General features: G+C 31.2%; 2 protein-coding genes across 3 annotated transcripts; one reads left to right on the forward strand and one right to left on the reverse strand.

The window, feature by feature from the left end:
- The first annotated feature begins 1689 nt into the window (after positions 1-1689).
- LOC111294946 (obscurin-like protein) lies at positions 1690-5458 on the forward strand. 2 transcript variants are annotated; one of them, XM_022888249.2, is made up of 6 exons: positions 1690-1805; positions 1995-3698; positions 3866-4016; positions 4108-4252; positions 4349-4594; positions 4936-5458. In XM_022888249.2, the coding sequence occupies exons 2-6, from the start codon at positions 2021-2023 to the stop codon at positions 5212-5214; spliced, it is 2499 nt and encodes an 832-aa protein (XP_022743984.2). In that variant the 5' UTR covers positions 1690-1805; positions 1995-2020; the 3' UTR covers positions 5215-5458. The 2 variants fall into 2 exon arrangements, with proteins under 2 accessions (XP_022743984.2, XP_022743983.2); XM_022888248.2 differs by having other exon boundaries at positions 1692-3698.
- A 1142-nt stretch (positions 5459-6600) lies between these two features.
- Positions 6601-8086, reverse strand: LOC111294987 (uncharacterized). The gene has a single exon (XM_022888306.2). It carries the CDS (start codon positions 7956-7958, stop codon positions 6795-6797), a length of 1164 nt encoding a protein of 387 aa, XP_022744041.2. The 5' UTR covers positions 7959-8086; the 3' UTR covers positions 6601-6794.
- Positions 8087-10973: the final 2887 nt, after the last annotated feature.

Raw genomic sequence — 10973 nt, forward strand, 5'->3', positions numbered from 1 at the left:
AATTAAATGTATTTATGTTTTAGAATTTTAAAAATAAAATTTTTGTGAGATGATATTATGTAATTTAATGATAGTGTATAAAATTTATACATTGATAATGTATCAATTATAATTTTATAATAATTTAATACATAAAATACAAATTTAAATATTTAAATAAAAAATATTTTATTTATAAATAAAAGTATTTTGTTTAAGTAATATTATATTCATAATTAAATTGTTTTATTTAATACTATTAATTGTAGCATTAAATATTATTAATTACTCCTATTAGAGTTAGCTATCATTAAATTTAGATATGATAATTTCAAACATGACATATTGATATAATATAAAAATGATACTAAAAAAATATTATATGTGTTTTAAAAAATCATATTTCATATTTATTCGTGTTAATACGAATTTTGATAATTACAATTCGTGTTTTATATATGTTGACATGTTTAAACACGTATGAAACATGAAAAACACGTTTAGATGAATATGTCACATGAATATACGTTTAACACGTGACTTGACATAAAAAATATATTTAAGTTAATCTTGTTATACGAATACACGTTTAACATGTTTTTTATATTTATGTTAATTTAATATAAACATATAAATATTATTTTAATTTTTAATCTTTTAATTATAATATTTAATTAGCTTTTCAATACCATATAAAAAGATTATTTTAAATATTTAATTATGATATTCATCTAATAATTATTATAAAATTATTTATTATTACTAATGATATAAATAAAATATAAATATTAATACTAATTCTATATATTATTATTTTATTATTTGATTTTTAGTAATTCACCATTTTGAATTTGATACTAAAAACTACTATAATTATGTAATATATATTAAAATCTAAATATATATTAAATACATATTAAATGGGTATCAAATTTTTTTAGTCTTTTTAATATGCAAGTAATATGCAAGTTTATTAAATTGTAAATGATAAATAATTTATAGCTATTTATTATTTTAATCGTGTTTTTATATATATTCTTGTTAGTTATGTCGTTCATGTATATTCATATTATTCGTGCTTATTTATATTATGTTTAAATAGATTAATTGTACATATGTTAATTGTATTGTGTCGCACATAACACGTATAATAAATATATCATGTTTTAAGATTTAAACATTTTTATAATTCGTGTTATATTTATATTTCAATAATTCGTATCATTACATGTGTTAAATACAACACAAGACATAACATAAAAATATAAATTACCATATTTAATTAAATTATATAATTATAAAATAATAATTAAAATAATATTAAAAGTAATAAGTATATAAAAACTTAAATAATAATGAAACTTATGATATTAAATTTTTATTACGCAATATTAATATGAAGTAATATAATTTTAGATTATATTCCATAAAAATACGAATTAATCTAATTCTAAATTATATTATTTTTAGCCGAAAATCAAAGAATTCTTCTAAATTTTATTGAACAAAAAAATTTAATTTAGTCTTATATTAAATTATTTCACACATCGTAAAATATTTTAATAATGTTATGGGGTGATGTTATTAAATTATTAGATATTAAATATTCACTTTTAATATTTTTATTTTTTAACTTGAAGATCATAAAACGTTGCCGTGTTATGGACCAGGCATAAAAAACAGTCAAATGGCTGGAGAGCAGAGAGAAGAAAGGGAGAGAATTGGGAGAGAAATTAGGACGGAGAATGGAAAAGCTGATTTGAAGAAGAAGCCGGTGCTTAGTAGAAAAAAGGAAAAGAAGGGGAAAAAAAAATCCCAGTCTCAAGGTAAGTAGCCAAAGCACATCTGCACTTGGTTCTTTTCTTTGGGTTTTAGTTAAGTCTCAGACTATAAGACTGGAAATTGAAGTATGAGTTAATGGTAGAAAATTTGCCCGGCTTGCTTTTGTAATTTTCGACTTTTCTTTGATTTGCTGGATTGGGCTTTTGAAGCTAGTTGTATTGCTGTTTCTGCAGTTTGGGAATAAATAATAATTCATAAAATGGCAGGACAAGTTAATACCCTTTTTCTTGAACAATGGTTGAGAACTAATAGTGGTGGTATAATTAGCCACGCTGTTTCTGGACATTCTTTTTCTTCGTCTCCGTCTTCGTCTTCGTCTGCTCGTGCCATTATTCAAGCGTGGTCTGAGCTTAGAGATTCACTTCAGAACCAAACATTTCATCCCCACATCCTCCAATCTTTGAAAACCCTCCTTAACTCGCAAGCCTCTATTCATGTAGCTGATCCTCAAGCCAAACTTCTTTTATCTCTACTCTCATCTCAAAGTTTCCATCTTCCTTCCGAATCGTATCCTATCTTGCTCAGGCTTCTTTATATTTGGGTCAGAAAGTCTGTCAGGCCGTCTACTGCGCTCATTGATTCAACCGTGGATGTGCTTTCTCGTGTATTTGCTACCGAATTTGGTTTGAAGAAAAGCCCTTCTTTTCTTGCTGGGGGTATTCTTATTTTTGGGGCCATTTCATTCGTGCCTTCTGTGTCTGAAAGTTCGAAAATAGTGTGCTTGGAGTTGCTTTGTAGGCTGTTGGAAGAAGATTACCAATTGGTTAAATCATGGGAAGAAACTATCCCGGATGTGCTGGCAGGGGTTGGATATGCATTGTCTTCTTCTCTGGATGTTCATTTTGTTAGAGTTTTGGATTCTTTGTTGGGAATTTGGGGAAAGGGAGATGGGCCTTCTAGTTTGGTTCATACTGCACTCATGATCCTGCATTTGGTTGAATGGGTTGTATCTGGTTACATAAAATCACGTTCTTTTAAGAAAATTGAAGCCTTTTCACAGGGGACTTTAGGGACTTTGAAGGCAAACTATGCTCCGTTTGCTCTTGTTATGGTTGCAGGTGGAGTATTGAGAGCTAGTAGACATTCACCTAATGTCCAGGGGCTAGAGATTGTTTCCACACTAAGGATTTCTGCGGAAAATCGAATAGTCTTTATAGCACAAAACTTGATTTCTAAAACTAAAGGATTTATAAACTCTGACAGTGATCCTGCTAGCAGTCTCCTTCTACAATGTATATCATTAGCCTTGGCTCGAAGTGGTGCAGTGTCTTTCAGTGCCCCTGTGCTTGTGTGCCTTGCTTCAGCCTTGTTAAGGGAAATCTTTCCCTTAAGGCACTTATTTAAGCAGATTCTTCAGTTCCTCCATAGCAGTGGGTCTGAGTTGGAGCTCAATGAGATTAAGAAACATCTAGACAGTGTTCTTTTTAAGGAAGCAGGTGCCATAACTGGTGTTTTCTGCAATCAGTACGTCTCAGCAGATGAGGAGAGCAAAAGTTTAGTGGAGAGTCTTTTATGGGACTACTGTCAGGATGTCTATTCTGGTCACCGGCAGGTTGCTTTGTTGCTTCGTGAAAGAAAGGATGTGCTGCTAGTCGATTTGGAGAAAATTGCAGAATCTGCTTTTCTTATGGTTGTGGTTTTTGCTTTGGCTGTAACAAAGCAGAGACTAAACTCAAACTTTTCTCAAGAAATGCAGCGGGAGAAATCAGTCCAGATATTAGTTTCTTTCTCTTGCTTAGAGTATTTTCGACGTATGCGTTTGCCAGAATATATGGATACAATTCGAAGAGTTGTAGCATGTGTTCAGGAAAATAAGTCTGCCTGCACCTCTTTTGTGGAATCGATGCCTACCTATGTTGACTTGACCACTTGGCAAGGTGATTTTTTTTTTTTTTTGGCCATGGCAAGCTGATGTTTTTGTACCGTTTTAATTGAGTGTTAGCTTACCATGTTCAAGTAATTCTGCAGTTTAAAGTTCCCAGATGAGTTTTCATATTGTTCCATAAATTGTTAGTTTTATGGGGATTTGAATTTCATCTTGTAGACTTTTCCTCCAAGAAGAAAATGGAGTATGAATGGTCCAAGGATGAGGTGCAAACTGCTCGCATTTTGTTTTATGTGCGGGTTATTCCAACTTGCATTGATCGATTGCCTGCTCTTGTGTTTAGGGGAGTCGTTGCTCCAACTATGTTTCTGTATCCTAAAATACATGATTAATTTACTTGGAAAACTTATAATTCATATTAAATGATATAAACTATGGTTTCTGATAACAAAGGCGATTAGATATATGGGACATCCAAATGGAAAAGTAGCTCGAGCCTCACATTCTATGTTTGTAGCATTCATATCTTCAGGAAAAGACTCTGAGGATGAAAGAGTGTTGCTGAAGGAGCAACTTGTTTTTTATTACATGCAAAGATCTTTAGAGGTACATAAGATATACTGAACCTGACAGTGGAATACCTGGAACATGTTATCAAACTTGTGTGAGACTAAATTAATCTTTTTATTATGATTAATATAGGGATATCCTGGCATTACTCCTTTTGAGGGCATGGCTTCAGGGGTTGCAGCGTTGGTTCGACATCTTCCTGCTGGTAGCCCATCAACATTTTATTGTATTCATTGTCTTGTTGATAGAGCTAATAAGCTCTGCAGTGATGCTTTCACTTTAAATGCTGATGAGTGGAAGAACTGGCAAGGAGGGCCGGAGCCTTGTAAAAAAATCCTAGAGTTGCTTTTCCGTCTTATTTCCCTTGTTGATATACAGGTAAATACTTACATATGCTAATTCATTTTTATTGGAGCATAAGAAACAATTTTTCAGCATTCTTTTCTTTTATCCTTTTTTCCCTTTATTTTCCCTTAAAGGGTTTGACTAGTTAAAATCAGGGCTATTCTGTTGCTTTTATGCCACTTCATTTGAAATAAATGTAACAATGTTGTTAAGAATTAAGCAGGAAATGTATATTCTAGAAATGTTTACCCTGATATATTGCAATTTGCAACCTGAAGTGCTCGGACTAGATGCTGTTGGAAAAATATTTGCTTATTTGTATATGATGACTCTGTTGTTTGCCAGATAATCTTAGCATTTACTCATTTGTGTAGGTACTACCAGCTCTAATGAAGTCAGTGGCACAGCTAATTGTCCAACTACCAAAAACTGGCCAGAACATGGTTCTTAATGACTTATATGCCCAGGTTGCTGAATCTGATGATGTCACACGCAAACCCACGTTAGTTTCATGGCTGCAGTCATTATCTTATCTTTGTTCTCAAGCTAAAAGTGAGGTGGTGATCTCCAAAGGGAGGGAAAGCAAAGAAAACTCTGCTTCTTCTGTGACTATAGAACCATCAAACTGGGATAGACCAAATTCACGTCTGTGAGACATCTAGGTGCAGTTCTTCCTAAATGGCACAGCTAATTCTCCAATAGATGGCTAGAACATGCGTAGGTTGCCAAATCTGATGATGTCACATGCTTCTTCTGGGCCTACAGACCGATTATCTCAGAGACATCTAGTTGCAGTTCTTAATAAATGTTTCTTGTTCCTTATCTGTATCATGCTCTTAATATTGTATTACTCTCTCTCTCTCTCTAAATATATATATATATATATATATTTTCTTATTCATCTTGATATCGGAATAAATGGAACCACTTGTAATTATTACAATACTGCCTCTTCAAGTCAAATAGGCGGTTTGTATTTTGTACTCGCAGTGAAATAATGAATAGGGATATTCTTCATTTCTCTACGGTTTCTCCTTCAGTGTTACACACACATACTAGCTAGACCAATATATTTTCCAACAACCTTCATATTATATACCTGCATTGATATGCCAACCTCAGTGAGGCTAGAATTTAGGCTTTGACCTTTGGCATATATGAAGTCATACGACTTTTCCTGCTGAGAGAGGATTCTATTCCTTTAATTCTTCTTTTAGATCTGTGCATCCTATTTTTGGTGATATTTAGCATGCTCTGAATTTCTAACTGGTTTGCCTTTGTAGTTATTTGGATGATTTATCTGAGGGAAGAGTATTGTCAAAGTGGCTTGTTCTTCTTTGTATTTGAAAAACACAGTGGCTTGTTCTTATATCATGTACTATAATATTTTTAATTGCATTTCAACAAGGTTTGGAGTCGTGGCTGATCGCTGAACCTTGAACCTTCGTTACTAGCAGCAATCACTAGGGTTGTACCTTTTTGTAACATGTAGTAGACTCAAAAGAATTGCAGCGCTTTGACGCTCATTATAATGGAGCTTTTTGAATCGTACACCAAGGTATCACCCGCTTTCTGCTACCTCGTCTTTACCTTTATTGTGCAGATTCCGACTGAACACCACCATTAACTGTCAGAATCGACATTTTATGTCAAAAAAGTACCAAGGACATTTTCAAATCACACCATATCTCTTTATTCTATAAACTTGATTGTTTGTTGTCCTTTATCACCGCTACTTGCATGATTTAGAACGGAAGAGGCAACTTTGTTTGTGTAGTTATGCCCAAAGACAAAGTATGTGGTTGTTTTCTTCAAGAATCTCGTCATCTTTAGCAGCAGACTTATTGGGTTAAGGGCAGATGATCAAGCCGTCTTAAATTAAAATCCTAAATTATCATAAAATCTATTTTCCGAGTTGAAATCCAAGATTCAAATGTCAAAATAATTTCCTCAAATGTGTATGTCATGAAAGGACTTTCGGAGACAATCACATTATCAGTTGATGTGATTTCCATAGCCTGGTATGCAGTGTCCATGTATTTACAGAAAAGCTTGAAATGCATGATACGTTAATTCAGTATATTTATCAATTTGACATTAGTGTGTATCCGGCAATTTCCATCTTCTGGTCAAAAACAACAAAAGGAATGGGAACAGAATGACTATAATAACACCCAAATATAAGAAATGGAATCCAGAGTAGACAAGCAAAGAACACAGTGACAATCATTTTTCAGCAGCAAATGGGGCAAACAATCAAACCATTCTCATTGCACTGTAGGCATTTACTCCACAACCCATCATCGGCAAGGATCCTATGACTGCCATTGCACTTGAAACAAAGCACGAACCTAACTCCAGCACAGCCTTCACAAGGGCCATTGGAACTATCAACAGGAATGCCTTGAAAGAGCACCTTGAGCTTCCCTTGCTCATGCAAAGTTAGAACCTCTTCAGCTCCACCGATATATCTCCCTTTTATGAAAAGCCTAGGAGGCATTATTTTTCCGTCCAATATCCTCCACAACTCTTCCCTGTATTCTGTATGCATCGATATATCTCTTTCGTAGAAAGTCACCCCGAAACTCTCCATGAGAAACCGAACCCTGTTACAATCCTCGAAAGTCTTTCTTATTCCTTTGAGAGTCGTTGTGTAAAGAATGACTGATCCATCACCTCCAGCGGGACACTTCTCTTCATAGCCTAATAGAGGGTCACTATCACCATCAACATTCTCATCAATCCGGCAAGTTTTATGTGGGGCCTCGTTTTCAAGACTCTCTTCCTCAATTCTCTCCTTCTTCTCTGCTCCTTCTCTGCTCTTCTCAATATTCTCTTGCTCAATTCTTACTTTCCTCTCTTCTTCACTCATCTTGATATGCTCCTTCACAGCTTGTTCAAAGGCAGCCAGTAGGTTAGGGTCAAAGAGAGTACAAGAATTCAAATCCGGCTTCCGAAAAGACGAGACATCAATCTCTGATAACGGTGCGTTCTGCCTACAATTCCTTGTCTCAAATTTCATGGGAACATTCACATTCTCTTTCTCAACAACTGCATCAATATTTGCCTTCATTGCTGGACTGATATTCTCTTTGTCCTCAACCTCTTCATTCAAATCCATTTCTTCCTCGTCGCTGTCAGCTTCAAGATCTTGCATTAGCTCTGCTACATCAATGATTTCAGGCTGTACTTCAACTGTTACGCAGCTCTCTTTAATCTCTCCTTGCTCTGATTCTTTGCAGAACAACTTGGGTTGTTCATTGGGATTTGGTGCCTTCGGAAAAGAATCAATAAACCCATCTATTGCAAATACTTGAAGAACTCGATCTGGCTTTAGGTAACCAACTGGCTTGATTGATTTCAGCTTCTTCACGAGCTTTCCTTTCACACTCTTCATTCTTTTTCCTTTTATTTTTCACCCCAGTAAAGGTCCAGATGTTAAATTTGATCTGGTTTGTGGAACAACACAAGAAAAATAACAATAAAATTGGTGATTTGGTGTTCAACTCTAACAGTTGAAAATGATTAAACCAAAGAATGAGCTGAGGTTCAACGGCTAGAAAGCTGATATTTTAAAATTTCAAAAATGGAAATTGTTCAATCAGGCAAAAATCCAATGCAGACAGTAGCAGAAAGTTTCTTCCGGATAAGTTAACTGAACCATTAAATGAATGCCACGTGGAGAGTTGATTTCAAGAAATATCTAAAATGGACACGTGGGAGATAAAGAGAGGCGAGTTTAGTTGAAATTATAATATTTTGTAAAGCAGAAATGAGGAAGCGGGTAACGGTCATACTTTCCTTTAAAGGGCCCAACAACTGCTCGAGGATATGTTTCATTTTTTCATTAGCTTTCCCTCCGTTCTTTTTAGGTTTTTTCCCCCCTTTTACAGTAAGTTGACATTTCTCCTTTTTATTATTATTTTTCTCTTTTAATAAAATTTTTCATTTTTTGGTCTTATTTATTTATTTATTATTATCTCGTGTCATTTATAAATAGTCGAATTAGCCCAACTTCAAACAAAATAATGTTAATGGTGTGAAATTATAAATTTTATTGCTACAAAATATTTCTCAAAATTTTAGGTAAATTAAAATAAATAAAAGTTCTAATAAAAAATTATTAATTAAATGTGATTTTGAGTGAGATGATTATTTTATATAAATTAGAAAAAGAGATTATATGTTAGATAAAATAATGATATGATAAATATTAACCAATAAAAAATATGACACATGTTATGATTGTATTGATTAATTTCTTATCACGTCAGTACATTATTATTAGAGTTGATCTCTTGGGAAAATAACATGACAAAATGAAAATTAAATATCAAATCATGAATTTTTTCTAAGTACTAAATCATAAAAAGTAATATAGTTTAAGAATCAAATTAGATATTATCCCAAAATTAAATTATACAATTTGACCTTTATTAAATATATATACTAATTGAGTGCCTCACGCTTGGTTACAATAATTATTTTATGATAATAAATTCACTAATAATTTATTAGTGCAAAGTAAATTATAATAATGTTTCATTTTATCTTATAAACTATTTAATAAATTCTTATTACATCCAAGAACAGATGAGAGCAAGTAAGTCTAAAAAGGTAACTCCCAAAGCGCGCCTTGAAGCTAATATAATACTTTGTCCAGTTCTTCATTCGTGGTGCTAGTTGATGAGCATCAGTGCAAGGGATCATCACCAATAAGCATACACCTTCAACAACACAAAAAAAAAAAAAAAGCAAAGTGATGCCAATAACCTAAAAAAAATAAAAGAAAAAATTAGATTTTTTTTAATTTATAAAATGATGGTAAATTAAGATATTTAAGAAGAAGAAGAAGAAGAAGAAGAAGAAGAAGCTTTTCCTTGGTTTGGGGAGTAGTTGCTTCTTCACTCTTCTTCAGTTGGTTTTGATATCAGATTGTAAAAATAGTAACGGTTTAAAATGGATTTGATTTGATTTATTTTATATTGTATAAAATTATGAATTTTAAAAATATAATAAAATTTAAATGATTCAATTCGAATTGATTTATCGATTTTAAAATTTTATTTTTATTTATTTATATATAATTTTTAATATATTTAAAAATATATAAGTATAAAATAATTATTTTTATTTTTATAAAAAATATATAAATATATATAATTTAATTCATTTTTTAATTTTTAATTTTTTGATTCAAAATTTAATTTAAATATAATATATATAATATTTGAATTTAACTCAAACCGAATATAAAAACAAATTCAAAACAAATCAAACACCTTAATTTAAAATAATTTTTAATTTTTTCGATTTTTTTTTTCCATTCCTCCCTAATTGCATAAAGAAAGTTGTGCAAGCTGTCCTTTTCGTTTCGAACAAACACGAAATGTAATTGTTATACAACTTAATTCACCAAACGTCAACTTACTCCTGTAAAATCCCAAAAAAATAGATTTATTTGGCTGAGTGGAGAACAAAATGTGCTGTCATTATCAATCAACGATCGTGATTTTACCTTACAGACAAACAATTCCATGTGCAATACGCGGATTGCCCGGCTTTTTTGCACTACCTAATCATGGCCCTATATTCCCATCCGTTTATTTAATTCTTTAAAATCAGCCGTTCAATAATTAATATATCGTTTTCCTTTTTTGGTGATTAAGTTGCTTCCCACTAAATACTCAATTATACTCGTTGAATGATTGTTTTTTAATTGATTTAATTGATTAATATTTAATTTATTTAATTAAAATAATTTTAAGTTTAAATCATATCGATAATTATTTATTATAATTATTTTAATAATTATTTTAAATTATTTTAAATTATCAATATATTTTATCTTAATCTTTAAATAATTTATCTATTTTATATTTTTCTTAAAAAAAATACTCATTGAATGGGACCCGCAATATAATTTCAATTTAATACAAATTAAATTAATCACTTATTTTGACTTTAATTTCCACGCCTTATTTCTTATTTATTTCTTTTCACATCCTTTTCTTTTTTCCTTCTTTCTAGTGGCATTTTTTTCCTCTCATATGAATTACTATTCCATTAAAATATGCTTTTTTTTTTCAAACTAAAATTATCGAATATGTTAAAAAAAAACTATTTAGGATCAAAGATTCAAAATATGATTAATTTATTAATTTTAATAAATTAATATATGATTAATGAAACAAACGATAATCTTTTATAATTATTTATGAAATTAAAAATTTTACCATTAATGTATAAAATAATTTTGCTATAAACTATCCCTTCAAGAACATATGTTAAATTTAGCACATATAAATAAAGATTATATTAATATTTTTTAGTAAAATATCTCTTGCAAATAAAATGGTAACTTTTAAATTTGAGTTAGGGTTAATAGTATATGTAGTTTCTAAATTTTTTT

The sequence above is a fragment of the Durio zibethinus genome, chromosome 14, assembly GCF_047325235.1.
Source record: "Durio zibethinus cultivar Kanyao isolate XHJ-2024 chromosome 14, ASM4732523v1, whole genome shotgun sequence".
Taxonomy (NCBI): domain Eukaryota; kingdom Viridiplantae; phylum Streptophyta; class Magnoliopsida; order Malvales; family Malvaceae; genus Durio; species Durio zibethinus.

What these genes read in the sequence shown, in the direction of transcription:
- LOC111294946 (XM_022888249.2), top strand. Translation starts at nt 2,021, where the DNA reads ATGGCAGGACAAGTTAATACCCTTTTTCTTGAACAATGGTTGAGAACT. An exon ending in TGACTTGACCACTTGGCAAG is followed by an intron (nt 3,699 to 3,865) that starts GTGATTTTTTTT and finishes TTCATCTTGTAG; the next exon opens with ACTTTTCCTCCAAGAAGAAA. An exon ending in TTTCCCTTGTTGATATACAG is followed by an intron (nt 4,595 to 4,935) that starts GTAAATACTTAC and finishes TCATTTGTGTAG; the next exon opens with GTACTACCAGCTCTAATGAA.
- LOC111294987 (XM_022888306.2), bottom strand. Translation starts at nt 7,958, where the DNA reads ATGAAGAGTGTGAAAGGAAAGCTCGTGAAGAAGCTGAAATCAATCAAG.